General features: G+C 43.2%; 1 protein-coding gene across 1 annotated transcript in view; it reads left to right on the forward strand.

Annotated features, from left to right (window-relative positions):
• The window catches only part of LOC145406141 (nephrin-like), a 199,006-nt gene that overhangs the window by 134,913 nt on the left and 48,340 nt on the right, over positions 1 to 15,753 (forward strand). The window contains exon 14 of the mRNA XM_080277339.1: positions 12,156 to 12,339. Within this exon, the coding sequence (XP_080133465.1) occupies positions 12,156 to 12,339 (184 nt within the window). The remainder of the gene's footprint in view (positions 1 to 12,155; positions 12,340 to 15,753) is intronic.

The raw sequence follows: 15,753 nt of genomic DNA on the forward strand, positions 1-15,753 counted from the left end.
GGAAGATTTTGTGTGGTAAGGTATATGTGGGATGGGAGGGTAATTTGGTGTGGTGTGGTGTGGTGTGCGCGGGTCATTTTGTGTGATGTGGTGTGGTGTGTGAGGATGATTTAATGTGGTGTGGTGTGGTGTGCGCGGGGGATTTTGTATTGTTTGGTGTGGTGTGGAAGGATGATTTATTGTGGTGTGGTGAAATGTAGCGTGGTGTGGAAGGGTGCTTTGTGTGGTATGGTGAAATGTGATGTGGGAGGGTGATTTGGTGTTGTAGTGTGATATAGTGCGGTGTGGTGTGGGAGGGTGATCTTGTGTAGTGTGGTGTGGTGTGAAAGGGCCATTTTGTGTGGTGTGGTGTGGGAGGGTGACTTTGTGTGGTGTGGTATAGAAGGATGAGTATGTGTGGTGTGGTGTGCGAGGGTGGTTTTGAGTGGTGTGGTAGGGGAGAGTGATTTTGTGTAGTATGGTGTAGGAGAGTGCTTTTGTGTGTTGTGTGGGAGGGTAATTTTGTGTGGTGTGGTGTGCGAGGGTGATTTATTGTGGTGTGGTGTGGTGTGGTGTGGTGTGGTGTGGTGTGGTGTGGTGTGTGGTGTGGTGTGTGGTGTGGTGTGATGTGGTGTGGTGTGATGTGTGGTGTGGTGTGGTGTGTTGTGGTGTGCGGCGTGTGGTGTTTGGTGTGATGTGTGGTGTGGTGTGTGGTGTGGTGTGGTGTGATGTGGTGTTGTGTGGTGTGGTGTGTGGTGGGGTGTGGGAGGGTGATTTGGTGTTGTGTGGTGTGGTTTAGTGCGGTGCGGTGTGTGATGGGGTTTGGGAGGGTGATGTGGTGTTGTGTGGTGTGGTTTAGTGCGGGGTGGTGTGTGATGAGGTTTGGGAGGGTGATGTGGTGTTGTGTGGTGTGGTTTACTGCCGCGTGATGTGGGAGGGTGATTTTGTGTGTTGTGTGGGAGGGTAATTTTGTGTGGTGTGGTGTGCGAGGGTGATTTATAGTGGTGTGGTGTGGTGTGTGGTGAGGTGTGGTGTGGTGTGTGGTGTAGTGTGGTGTGGTATGTGGTGTGTGGTGTGTTGTGGTGTGTGGTGTGTTGTGGCGTGTGGCGTGTGGTGTGGTGTGTGGTGTGGTGTGTGGTGTGGTGTGTGGTGTAGTGTGGTGTGGTGTGATGTGGTGTTGTGTGCTGTGGCGTGTGGTGGGGTGTGGGAAGGTGATTTGGTGTTGTGTGGTGTGGTTTAGTGCGGTGTGGTGTGTGATGGGGTTTAGGAGGGTGATGTGGTGTTGTGTTGTGTGGTTTAGTGCCGTGTGATGTGGGAGAGTAATTTTGTGTTGTGTGGTGTGCGATGTTGTGTGGGAGGATGATCTGGTGTTGTGTGGTGTGGTGTGGGAGGGTGATTTTGTGTGGTATGGTGTAAGAGGGCGATTTTTTGTTGCGTGATGTGGAGTGAGAGGGATGAATTTGTGTGGTATGGTGTGGGAGGGTGATTTTTAGTGGTATGGTGTGGGAGGGTGATTTTGTGTGGTATGGTGTGGGAGGGTGATTTTGTGTGATATGGTGTGGGAGGGTGATTTTGTGTGGTATGGTGCAGGAGGGTGATTTTGTGTGGTATGCTGTGGTATGGTGATTTTGTGTGGTATGCTGTGGTAGGGTGATTTTACATGGTGTGGTTTGGGATGGTGATTTTGTGTGGTATGGTGTAGGAGGGTGATTATGTGTGGTATGTTGCAGGAGGGTGATTTTGTGTTATGGTGTGGGAGGGTGATTTTGTGTGGTGAGGTGTGTGAGGATGATTTTGTATGGTGTGGTGTGTGAGAATGATTTTGTGCGGTATAGCGTGGGAGAGTGATTTTGTGTGGTGTGGTGTGGAGTGGGAGAATGATTTTGTGTGGTGTGGTGTGTGAAGGTGATTTTTTATGGTGTGGTGTGTGAGGGTGATTTTGTGTGGTGTGGTGTGTGAGGATGATATTGTATGGTGTGGTGTGTGAGGATGATTTTGTGTGGTGTGGTGTGTGAGGATGATTTTGTGTGGTGTGGTGTGAGAGGATGGTTTTGTATGATGTGGTGTGGGAGGATGATTTTGTGTGATGTGGTGTGGGAGGATGATTTTGTGTGGTATGGTGTGGGAGGGTGATTTCGTGTGGTGTGGTGTGGAAAGGTGATTTTGTGTGGTATGGTGTGGAAGCGTGATTTTGTATGTTAGATTATGGGAGGGTGATTATGTGTAGTGTGCTGCGGTGTGGTATTTGAGGGTGATTTTTTGTGGTGTGGTGTGGTGTGGTAGGTTGTGGGAGAGTGATTTTGTGTGGTGTGGTGTGGCAGGTTGTGGAAGGGTGATTTTGTGTGGTGTGGTGTGGTAGGCTGTGGGAGGGTGATTTTGTGTGGTGTTGTGAGGTTTTGTATGGCCTGAGAGGGTGATGTATGGTGTGGTGTGGGAGGGTGATTTCATGTGGTATGGTGTTGTAGGGCGGTCTAATGTGGTATGGGGGGGTGAGTTTGTGTTTTGTGGTGTAGAAGTGATTTTGTGAGGTTTTGTGTCGAAGGTTGATTTTGTTTGGTGTGGTGTGGTGTGGAAAAATGATTCTGTGTGATGTGTGGAAAGGTGATTTTTATGTGGTGTGGTGTGAGAAGGTGATTTTGTGTGGTGTGGTGTGGTGTGGGAGGGTGCTTTTGTGTGGTGTGGTATGGGAGGGTGATTTTGTTTGGTGTGGTGTTGGAGGGTGATTTTCTGTGGTGTGGTGTGGGAGGGTGATTTTGTTTGGTGTGGTGTGGGAGGGTGATTTTGTTTGGTGTGGTGTGGGAGGGTGATTTTGTGTGGTGTGTGGGAAGCTGACTTTTGTGTGGCGTGTGTGCTGTGGTATGGTGTGGTAGAGTGTGGGAGGGTAATTTTGTTGTGGTGTTATGTGGTGTGGTGTGGTGTGATATGGTGTGTAAAGTGATTTTGTATGGTGTGTTGTGGTGTGGTAAGGTGCGGGAGGGTGATTTTGTGTGGTGTGGGAGGGTGATTTTGCGTAGTATGGTGTGGTTCGGTGATTTATGTGGTATGGTACGTTGTGGTGTGGTATGCTGTGGGGGGATGATTTTGCGGTGTGGTGCTGTATGGTGTGAGAGAATGATTTTGTGTTGTAATATGTGGTGTGGTATGGTGGGGGTGGGTGATTTTGTGGTGTGGTGTTGTGTTGTATTGTGTGGGAGAAGGATTTTGTGTGGTGTAATGGGGTGTGGTATTGTGTAGGAGGGTGATTTGTGGTGTGGTGTGGTACGGTGTGGGTGGGTGATTTTATGGAGTGGTGCATTGTGTGGGAGAATGACTTTGTGTGGTGTAAAGTGGTATAATGTGTTGTGGTATGGTGTGGGAGGGTGATTTTGTGGTGTGGTGTGGTGTGGCGTTGTACAGTGTGGGAGGGTGATTTTCTGTGATGTGGTGCAGGAGGGTGATTTTGTGTGGTATGGTGCAGGAGGGTGATTTTGTGTGGTATGGTGCAGGAGGGTGATTTTGTGTGGTATGGTGCAGGAGGGTGATTTTGTGTGGTATGCTGTAGTATGGTGATTTTGTGTGGTGTGGTTTGGGAGGGTGATTTCGTGTTGTATTGAGTGGGAGGGTGAGTATGTGTGGTATGTTGCAGGAGGGTGATTTTGTGTGTTATGGTGTGGGAGGGTGATTTTGTGTGGTGTGATGTGTAAGGATGATTTTGTATGGTGTGGTGTGTGAGAATGATTTTCTGTGGTGTGGCGTGGGAGGTTGATTTTGTGTGTTATGGTGTTGGAGGATGATTTTGTGTGGTGTGGTGTGTGAGGATGATTTTGTATGGTGTGGTGTGTGAGAATGATTTTGTGCGGTATGGCGTGGGAGAGTGATTTTGTGTGGTGTGGTGTGGAGTGGGAGAATGATTTTGTGTGGTGTGGTGTGTGAAGGTGATTTTTTATGGTGTGGTGTGTGAAGGTGATTTTGTGTGGTGTGGTGTGTGAGGATGATATTGTATGGTGTGGTGTGTGAGGATGATTTTGTGTAGTGTGGTGTGAGGGTGATTTTGTGTGGTGTGGTGTGAGAGGATGGTTTTGTTTGATGTGGTGTGGGAGGATGATTTTGCGTGGTATGGTGTGGGAGGGTGATTTCGTGTGGTGTGGTGTGGAAAGGTGATTTTGTGTGGTATGGTGTGGAAGCGTGATTTTGTATGTTAGATTATGGGAGGGTGATTATGTGTGGTCTGCTGTGGTGTGGTATTTGAGGGTGATTTTTTGTGGCGTGGTGTGGTGTGGTAGGTTGTGGGAGAGTGATTTTGTTTGGTGTGGTGTGGCAGGTTGTGGGAGGGTGATTTTGTGTGGTGTGGTGTGGCAGGTTGTGGAAGGGTGATTTTGTGTGGTGTGGTGTGGTGTGGTAGGCTGTGGGAGGGTGATTTTGTGTGGTGTTGTGAGGTTTTGTATGGCCTGAGAGGGTGATGTGTGGTGTGGTGTGGGAGGGTGATTTCATGTGGTATGGTGTTGTAGGGTGGTCTAATGTGGTGTGGGGGGGTGAGTTTGTGTTTTGTGGTGTAGAAGTGATTTTGTGAGGCTTTGTGTCGAAGGTTGATTTTGTGTGGTGTTTGTCGTGGTGTGGAAAAGTGATTCTGTGTGATGTGTGGAAAGGTGATTTTTATGTGGTGTGGTGTGGTGTGAGAAGGTGATTTTGTGTGGTGTGGTGTGGTGTGGGAGGGTGCTTTTGTGTGGTGTGGTGTGGGAGGGTGATTTTGTTTGGTGTGGTGTGGGAGGGTGATTTTGTGTGGTGTGTGGGAAGCTGATTTTTGTGTGGCGTGTGTGCTGTGGTATGGTGTGGTAGAGTGTGGGAGGGTAATTTTGTTGTGGTGTTATGTGGTGTGGTGTGGTGTAATATGGTGTGTAAAGTGATTTTGTATGGTGTGGTAAGGTGCGGGAGGGTGATTTTGTGTGGTGTGGGAGGGTGATTTTGAGTAGTATGGTATGGTTGGGTGATTTATGTGGTATGGTACGTTGTGGTGTGGTATGCTGTGGGAGGATGATTTTGCGGTGTGGTGTTGTATGGTGTGAGAGAATGATTTTGTGTTGTAATATTTGGTGTGGTATGGTGGGGGTGGGTGATTTTGTGGTGTGGTGTTGTGTTGTATTGTGTGGGAGAAGGATTTTGTGTGGTGTAATGGGGTGTGGTATGGTGTAGGAGGGTGATTTGTGGTGTGGTGTGGTATGGTATGGGTGGGTGATTTTATGGAGTGGTGCATTGTGTGGGAGAATGACTTTGTGTGGTGTAATGTGGTATAATGTGTTGTGGTATGGTGTGGGAGGGTGATTTTGTGGTGTGGTGTGGTGTGGCGTTGTACGGTGTGGGAGGGTGATTTTGTGTGGTATGATATGGTGTGGTACGGTGTGGGAAGGGTATTCTTTGTGTTGTGGTGTCGTATGTTATGGTGCCGTGTGGTATGGCATGGGAGGATGAATTTATGTGGTGTGGTGTGGTAGGGTGATTTTGTATAATTAGATGTTTTTCTTCAAAATTTTCTTTCCCTCCACACTTTTCATGTCCGCCTAAGAAAACCATCTTTCCCATGCCTTCCCCAACATGAAGGTGTCCCCCAAGGTTGCATCCTTAGTACTACCCTTTTACTTATAACTATAAATGCATTGTCTCTTCTCTACCCCCTGTTTGGCCTCTCTGTATGTTGATGATTTTGCTATTTACGATGTAGATTCAGACCTGCCTCATCTCCAATCCCTTCTTCAGTCCGCCACTGATGCCCCATCCACGAGGGCTACTACTCATGGTTCTCGTTTTTCTATCTTTATGTCCTGTGCAGTAATTTTTACTCGCTTGCGAACCATAGTGCAACATTCTTATTACTTACATAACATCCCTCTTCCCCAGTGCTCCTGTATCACTTTTTTTGGTCTCACCTTTGAATCCAACTAAAACGACTAAGGTTTGACACCACTGAGGAGATCCAAGAAAAAATTTGCAGAAGGTCCTGAACAAACTGATGCTCAAGGGCTTCCAAGAAAGCATTCTAATCGTGAGTGAAGCGCTGGGATGGATTTCTGCGCACCTAAGGAGACTACTTTGAAGGGGATCGTGGTGACTAAGACTTGATTTAAGTTTTCTCCCTCTTTTTAGTCAAATCTCAGGAACTTTTGGGTAGCACCTTGTATTTCCTCTTTCAAGTCTTCTACTCTTCATTATCTCCATTTGTTGGAAATGCTGTTTCACCTTTCATCGGGTGCTTATCATGTCACATTTGTTTGTCTTCACTCTGTCCATGTTCTCTGCTAGCTCGATTATGGTTGCCAAGTCTGTTCTTCTGCCTACTCTCGCACCCTTTCAAAGTCAGATTCTGTTATCATACTTGTCTTTGTTTAGCTATTGGTGCTTTTCAGTTGACTCTGCTACAAGTCTTTCTCTTATCACTATTAGGTCCTATACTCATCTCCTTCAATTTCCTACAAGTATGTTACTCCTCCTCCCAGCCTTCTCCAACACTCTTTTCACTCAATCTCCCATCTCCTTCTTCCATTCTACCTTCGGATCCCCACACTTCTTCAATCTTTTGATTTCACTTTTACTCGTATTCTTCCACTACATCCAGTCTCTTTCCCACCTTGGATTCTGCCTCCTGCTGTGGTATACCCTTCTTTTCTCACATGTTCTAAGTCATTTCTTCTCCCAGATATTCTTTGCTCCTGTTTTCTTGAACATATATCCTGTCACATTTCTGCCACACATATCTTTACTGACGGTTCTAAATTTTGCCATGGCGTCAGGTTTACTGTTGTGTTCCCTGACTCCTCCTTCCAAAGTACATTTCCTTCCATAAGAAGTATTCTCTCTACAGAACTGTACTGTATGCTATTGTTTTTGCTCTGAAGTCTCTTTCTAGGTTGTCTTCCTCCAACTTATCTTCTTTGATTCTCTCTGCATGTTCAATCGGTAGAGAGACGGCCTGCCGTCCTACCGGACCCAAGTTCAAATCCAGGATGGGACAGGGAACAGTTTAAGGATTTGAATTTCATTGAATCAGACTTTACTGATCTACAAGAAGACCCGCCGACATGTAAAAATACTCCCTCTAATACCAATACACCAGTCCTGTATGAGACAGCCCTAGCATGTATTCAATACGGACGGTGGGTGTTAGCGCCGAAGTGGTGACATGTAGAGGTGTATGGTATGTATGAGGACTACTGGGCCTTGGTAGCAGACTGTGAAGCCTATGCCCTGAGTCGGACACATAAAAAAAAAGAAAGAAAAACACCACACCTTCTCTTCCTCTGATCACCCCAAATCAGGAGTGGCTGTTCCTCATTTCTGTTTGGAATGTCAGTTCGCTTCTGCTGGGTTCCGAGTCGTATTGGAATTACAGGTAATGAACAGGCTGACTCGTTGGCACGCTCTGGTGCTTTCTCTTCTAGGTCCTTTCTCTGCCCCATTCCTGCCTTTGATTTTTTTTCCCTTTTCTTACCTGTCTCTTCCTTGCAAGCTGTTAATCCTCGTGGAACCTGCAGGTTCACAACAAAAAGTGTTAAACCCTCTATTCTTCCCTGGTGCCCATCAACCCACCCTAGATGTCGATGGGAGACTATCCTTGTTCGTCTCTGCTTGGGCCATACCCACCTCACTCGTGGTCATTTAATGAGCCATGACTCTCAACCCGTCTGTTCACGCTGTAACTGTCCTATGACTATCCGTCACTTTTTTCTTGATTGCTCGTCTACGCTCCAACATCATACATTTAATTTAATCATTTCCCCCTCTCCCTTCTGCCTTAGTGCCATATAGCCATATTATGGTTTGGTACTACTTCTTAATTATTCCATCCCTCTCTCCTTCCACTTGATATTGTATCTATCATTATGCATTAGTTAAGGAACCAGAAGGCTAGTAACAAGTGGAAAAATGCTTGTGATGCCTTTTGTTATGTCGAGCAGGGAGTAAGATAGGGCGATGTTTTATCTCCCTTCTTGTTTATGCATTTTATTGATAAACTGTTATCAGACATTGGTAATATGGACCAGGGGTGTATGCTTAGTGCAAATAAAATTAATATTTTATCTCATGCAGATGATGCTGTTCTCTGCCAATTCAGTAAAAGCTATGAATAATTTATATGCAAGATTCCGTTCTAGCATGAAAGATTAAAAACTTCAGATTAATAAAGAGAAAACGAAATGTATGCTGCTAGGATCCAGGTAAACTATGAGGATAATCATTTGACGTCAAACCAACATAAACTGGAGATCGTCAGCGAGTATCATTACGTAGGACGCGTAATCAATCATGACCTTAAAGCTGATAAAGAAATTGATATGGCTCAATAATTTCTATCCAAGTTTTAATAATTTTTAGATTTTTACTTGTTACTGTAAGCCAGCCTATGGCCTGCCACTACCCCTAGATCACCATCCTGGAAAACAGTACCTTACCACCACCCATGGTAATGATCTTGTACACACTTTAGGAAATTAAATAAAAATAAATGCGTTGAACAGATCTTAATTTTATTTTAACAAAAACTACAATCTTTTCTTTAAAGAATAATGATAAAGTTGAAAAAAAAATGAAAATTTGAAAAACAGAAAAAAAATATTTGTATAATGTGCAAAAAGATAAGATAAAAAAAAAAAAAAAGTATTCCTCTCTCTCTCTCTTGTGTCGTCTAACCTAAACCGCTTCTTGCGGGACACTAATACTGATCACTTAATGTGTCCTTCACACCTGAAAAATGTAGTTTATTCCTGGAAAAAAAAAAATGTGTAACAATAGTTCGGTAACTACCTAACAGGAACACCGTCCTTGGTCAATATGTTGACCAGTAGCACTAGAAATAGACGGTAATGAATGGAGCCGGACGAATGCAACTTACATGGTAGGAGAAAACTAGCACTTAACACTGCTGGGAGGAGGGAGCCATAACCCTGCGTGTTGGCCGGGCAGGCACACTGTGTACCGCAATTCAATGTCTTTACCAAGGGTGGTGATGTAGGGCTACTAAACCACAAAAATACGCATAGATCATGTATCTTTAGAGCATTTGAAGGAGTTTAAAGTAAATCGCAAAAACTAATGACCGGAGCACCACCGTATGCCAGCAACCACAACATGGCTACCTGCTGTAACCAGCTGTTACTGAGGCACCATGTAGCATTGACCCAACGTAGCTACTACAACAAATTTATGCACTCCATTAATCCTGTGAATAACTTATGCTCTACCGTTTTTATAATTAGGTTTCATTTTTTAGAAACGTTTCTAATATTTTTTAAGTTTCATTACGGAGTGGACATAACCTTCCATGCCCTAGATATACTGTAATACGATCAAGAATTTACTGGTGCAAAACAACCAAGAAAGACGGAACCCTGCTAGCATTTCCATCCATCCATTGCCAGACGCCATGTATCCCAAACGGGGTGGTCAAGCGCTTAGAGTTAATTGTTTTACAGGGAAGGGCACTAATCCTCCACCAACCCCACTTGACACGTATGGATGCCAACAGCATCTGGTGTTCCCTTACTCAATCCAGTGAAATTCATGAAGTTAAGCATTCTGGTGGACACCCTCTCCTCGCGATCACCTAGTCCATTATCTCACCGATCTCACCTTCATCCCTAGTTTTATTTCCGGCTTACATTAAAAATGTTCTTCAGACATACTAACTTTTGTATTATAATAAAGATATTATCAGTGTTATCGAAATATCAATAAAGCTTACTAAAATACTTCAGAATAAAAATTTTATGTTTAGTACTCTCCGGCTAAGATGTCATAAAAAGCTTCCGTAAAATTAGCAAATGAATTTACCACAAACTCGCCACTTCGTCAGTATAATTACCAATTGCTTTTATATTATTATATACACCAGTCATATAATCGGTAGCGTAGTTTTGGCAGGATTTTTACGGGCACAAGTCCATTAACATAAGCCCCTTAAAGCACACGGAGCATCCAACCTTAAATATTTCTTGAATTACATACATTTTAAGTTTATATATTTCCTGCCTGTCTTTTATTTATTCATGCTGAGATTTGTTATTTACAGTATTTTCAATGTTAATAATGAAATATATTTTATCACTATTATGCTTTTATTTATTTTTTAACATTATAATGCTTTTATTTTTTTTCGCTCGTTTTATAACGAGCCAGCGAACACAGCGAACGAAGCGAGCAAGCATAGCAGAGTGATGTTTATGTACAGCTGAGAAATGAGCGGCTCAACATGACCCGGCCAGGCCCTAAATGACACGGCCCGACCGCGAAGGTTCTCAGAGGCTAATAACTTTTCTACTACGTGAGAGAGAGGAGATTCTTTCAGCAGGTAGTAGATACATTAAATAAATTTTGTTTTTTGCTATGTAATTACTCATGGGACCAAAGAAACCCCTTGGAATCCTAACTTTCCAAGAAAATGTACAGAGGGCTTCAAAAGACATGCTCCACTATGAAAGTGAATTTAAAAAGATTTCCTATCATAACACTGTTTTCTTGCATGAATTCTAACAGTTATATATCGGATATTACGCCCATAATTTTACATGAACGTTTTATTTATGGTTAGTTTATAGGCATATGTACAAACGCTCGCGCTCTCGTCACGAGCTCACAAAACGCACTTTACTAGTATACCAGTCCTAATGTTTCTTCAGTATTATGTTATACTGTGTTTAATTCAGCACAATGTTCAGTACTTCTTATGTTCCGACATTTTTGTGGAGATTTCACTTTTAATGCTTTTATTATATTTTATTTTACAGTACATTAGTATTTTATTTGAAAGACAGGTCACTACTGACTATTAATTCATTTAATGTATATTATCAAACCTACCGTACGAACAAAATTATTCTCGGTATAACAAGCCTTTGATCTCTGCAATTTAATCATGAAAATAATGTGATTGATTGACAACACCTACTACTACTACTACTACTGCTGCTGCTGCTGCTGCTGCTGCTGCGACTACTACTATGATGATAAGATTATGATGATGATGATGATTAAGAGAAGAATAACAACCATGCCAGTGACTTGAATTGTAGCAACCGACTGGGGCGCCTTAACCCACTGAAACACCAGGCATCCATTTGTTTGTACAGGTACATGGTTACCACCCTGCTTTGTAAATAGTTTCCGGATTTGCAGGAACCTGTTCGTATGTAACTTCCGTACTCAAAAGTAGAACTACTTTGAGTGAGTAGATGGTGGGTGAGGAACGATGATAGTAATAACAATAGTGGTGGTGGTGGTAGTAGTAGTAGTAGTAGTAGTAATAATAATAATAATAATAATAATAATAATCCATCCATCCATCCATCCATCCACCATCCAGTCCCATGTTGCACCACAGAGGAGCGTAGGACCCCGGGGTTAGGCAAGTTGGTCTTGACATTTAAGATGAGAGTGACCAGCCTCACTCATCCCTGAATGGCATTACGTGAACAACAAACCCCAACCACCCTTGGATATAAACTTACACAGGCATAACCCGATTGGAGCATCTTTAATAATAATAATGATAATAATAATAATAATAATAATAATAATAATAATAATAGTAATAATAATTAGACTGTAACTGTCAGAGTTACTGATCTCCACCGATGAGAATGTGCTGAACTTATTATTTTTTTTTTTTTGTAATAAATGAAAACTCGTTGGTCATACTCCCAACAAAAAGTACACAGAACTGGTAAAAGGTCAGAAAAAACTTATAGGGCCAAGATGTGTTTCGTTTATGTTTTTTTTTTTCTGTATGGAAGAGCATTTGAAAAATGTTCAAAAGTGGGGTGTCCGAAATATAATGTCACGCATAAATGACCTTAAATTTGTTTCCATACAAATGTGTGGAAAATAGCTTTTTTTCAGAGTTTTCCATTCAATTTTCATGTATCTATAAAAGTTTTGAAGTAAACTGAGGTTGAAAATTCATTTTTGGACATTTCTGGACCTGTGACCTTGAAAAGTAGGTCAAGGTCACTGAAACCGAGTCAAAGTAAAAGGGTCACGGTGCTGTACCTTCTCAATAAGTATGATGAAAATCGAAGACGAAAAGTGAGGGAACAATAATAATAATAAAAATACTGATGGGTATAAAGATTTCCACCTTTGGCAATAGGTGAAAATCAATAATAATAATAATAATAATAATAATAATAATAATAATAATAATAATTCCACAGGTCAAGGACGCAGCCACACAAGAAGAAGTTGCCAAGGTCAACTCCAGCACAGCCTCTTTCACTGTAGAAGGTCTGGCTCCGGGGAGGGACTACGTGCTGCTGGTGATGGCTGCCAATGACAAGGGTTCCTCATCGCCTTATATCATACAGGGATTTGCCCTCAAAGTGGCAGAGAATAAGATCAGTGAGTAGGATTGAGGATGAGATGAGATGGAGGGACGGAGTAGAGTGGTATATGAGAGAGGAAGGTGTAAGTTGAGGAGAGGGCAGAAAATGGCAGGAGACAGGGCGACATGGAGGGGCTTATTTTGTTGCTTCTCCTCACAGGATTAAAGCATCGAGCTGTAGATAAATTGATAGTAGGAATGGAGCAATGTTTTGTTTATAAAGGCTCTCTCCTGCTTGTATCCGTCAGTCTTGGTCACTTAACAGCTTTCCGCGCTCCTTGATCTCTAGCAATAGGAATGCAGTGGTTTTATTTTGTTTATACAGGCTCCGTCTTGATTGCATCTATCAGCTTCGGTCACCTATTAGGTGTTCACGCACCTCGATCTCTAGCAGCCTCCCCATTTAGTTTCTTATCCCAGAGGTAACAATGTTTGACCTCGTTCAAGGTCTTTTTCAATTTGCCTCTCGCAACTCTACCATCAGTATTTACACCTCTCACCATCCATACACAGCTGTCATTCTCCATCCTGTCGAGATGCCCAGACCATCTCAGTCTACCTCTTCTCATCACAACACCAATACACTCCACTCCCATCCATCTTCATAAACCATATCAATCTATCCCTTCTCATCACAACACCGATGTACTCCAGTCCTATCCTTTCTCTCAAACCATCTCAATCTACCCCTTCTCATCACAACACTAATACTTTCAAATCCCAACCTTCCTCCCAGACCATCTCAGCTAACCCCTTCTCATCACAACACCAATAAATCCCAGTCCCATTCTTCCTCCCAAACCATCTCAATCTACCCGTTTCCATCACAATACCAATACATTCCAGTCCCGTCCTTTCTTCCAAACCATCTCAATTTACCAGTTCTTATCTCAACACCACTACATTCCAGTCCCATCCATCCTCCCAAATCATCTTCTACCCTTTTTCATCACAACACCAATACATTCAAGTCCCAGCCTTCTTCCCTGACTATCTCAGTCTCTCCCTTCTCAGCACAACCCTAAAACAGTACATCCCCACAATTCGCGAGTTCCGAGTATGCGATCCCCATTGTATGCGAGGACCTTTTTTTTTTTTTTTTTTAGTGTATTTTTTAGTAGATTTTTTTACGTGTCCTACTCTGGGCAAAGGCTTCAGGGCCTATTTTTCGGGGGCAGTAACCTATCCCAAGGCCCAGTAGTCTTCCTACATGTCACCACTTCAGCGCTAACATCCACCGTCCATATTGAATACATGCTAGGGCTGTCTCATACAGGACTGGTGTATTGGTATTAACGGGGGTATTTTTACATGTCGGCGGGGCATCTGGTAGATCAGGAAAGTCTGCTTTTTAGGAAATGCAAATCCTTAAACTGTTCCCTTGAAATTCAAATCCTTAAACTGTTCCCTGCCCCAGCCTGGATTCGATCCTGGGTCCATTAGGACTGCAGGCCGCCTCTCTACCGATTCAGCCACCACCTCCCCCATTTTTTATTAGTACGCCAATTGAACTCCTTGTAAGCGAGGCGGGCAGCGAAGAGTGGCCCAAATCTGGGGTTACCCTGAGTGCGCGACATTGCTCCCCTAAGAAGCGACAATGGGTAAAGGTGAGCAGCCATATTCTTGTTGGTTTAGTTAAGCCATATCCTTGTTCATTTACCAAGTAAAGCTATAATCTTGTTGGTTTACTTTATCTTAGGTAATATGTCTTAGACAGTTTCCCTGTATAGTACAATACTTAGGTCTGAAAGGCGTCTCGAGGGTTGCCCATCAATGGGGGTGCCGCCCATATGTAATTTTTCCCATAAGTTTACTTATTCACTGTATACGAATTCCTAGTATGCGACGTCCTCTGCCACTAGGGGGATGTACTGTACATTCAAGTCCCATCCTTTCTCCCAAACTATCCCAATCTACCTCTTCTCATCACAATACCAATACATTCAAAGCCCATTCTTCCTTCCAATCCATCCCAATCTACTCCTCCTCATCATAACACCAATACAATCAAGCTCCATCCTTCCTCCCAAGCCATCTCAATCTACACTTCTCATCATAATGCCAGTACATTGAAGCTCCATCCTTTCTCTCAAACCCATCACTCCATCTTGAATACTGAACTGTAACAATTGATTAACATTGGAATACGATGCTAGTCACGAAGAGATGCTATAATGGTAGGATGTAGAATTGTAGCAGTGTGCTCTTCTGCCACCGGGCAAGGTGGAAGAGGCTCCAAAAGGGTGAAAATCTGGGCCAAGTTTAACTGAGAGGAGTATAGTTGTTGGTTGCATTTCTTGCCTTAATTAGGCCTTGGTTTTTGTTCCTTTGGCTGCCTGTGGCAGAAAAGGACATTCAACTACTGTAAATTTTTTCTATATCAGTGTATTTATCTCTCTGTCTATAGCCAGATGCCTTAATCCCTTAAGGGATGGCCACAAACAAATCGCCCCCATGTCGCCCTGTCCTCTGCCATTTTGCTGCCCTCACCCCAACTTACTCACCTGTTCCTCATGTACTTCATGATTAACAGTATAATCTAGTGTTAATCTTTTGTTACAGTTCAGCATTCTAGATGGGAAGACGGAAATATTAGGCCAAGTTAAAATTGTTATTGATCTACCCCGGTTTGTCTCGTCAAGTAAACCAACCGACCATAGGCAAGCAGCCACTTTTCTGTGGGTGGGAACAGGGTCGTTCCACATGGCGAGGTGCAGGGAAATTGGAGGAGACATAGCCCCGAAGAGGAAGAGTTGTGTATAAGGGATAGGTATGAGTAAAGAGAATATAGGAGATATGTATAAGTACAGAGAATATAGGAGATATGTATGTGTATAGGAGATATGTATGTGCATAGGAGATTTATATGTGTACAGAAGATATGTATGTGTATAGGAAATATACATGAGGAAAGAGGGTGCTATGACAAAGTCAGCTCATGCCATTGCTCTCTCTCTCTCTCTCTCTCGATTAATGTGTAAATTGAGAATATGAATTATGATTGATTGTTTATTGTCTTGTGGAGTGGATGGAGAATGAGAGACTGATTAGGAAAGTGCGTGTGAGGGGTGGAGGGGGAGAGAAGGAGAGAGACCAGGATAAGCTGGATGGATGAAGTGAAGAGATATGTGAGGGAGAGGAGGGTGTGAGTTGGAGAAAGGGTAGCCAAATGGCAGTGAGCGTGGAGGCGATTTGTTTGTGGCTAGCCCTTTGGGGATTAAGGCGACTGGCTATGGACAGATAGAGTAGTTAGAGGGAAGCATGAATCTGACTAGTAACCAAGGAGACTCATTCTTACCTCATAACACAGGTTCATCGAATATCATGCAGCCAGTTGAAGAAGTTCCCTAACACCTATTCCTAAGTGATATATTTTGTTTATTACAGCTTAATATCCTATTCTGTCATATAAACCTTTCACATATCGCCAA

Source organism: Coenobita brevimanus, chromosome 69 (assembly GCF_032717465.1).
Source record: "Coenobita brevimanus isolate Jiangsu-jjx chromosome 69, ASM3271746v2, whole genome shotgun sequence".
NCBI lineage: Eukaryota > Metazoa > Arthropoda > Malacostraca > Decapoda > Coenobitidae > Coenobita > Coenobita brevimanus.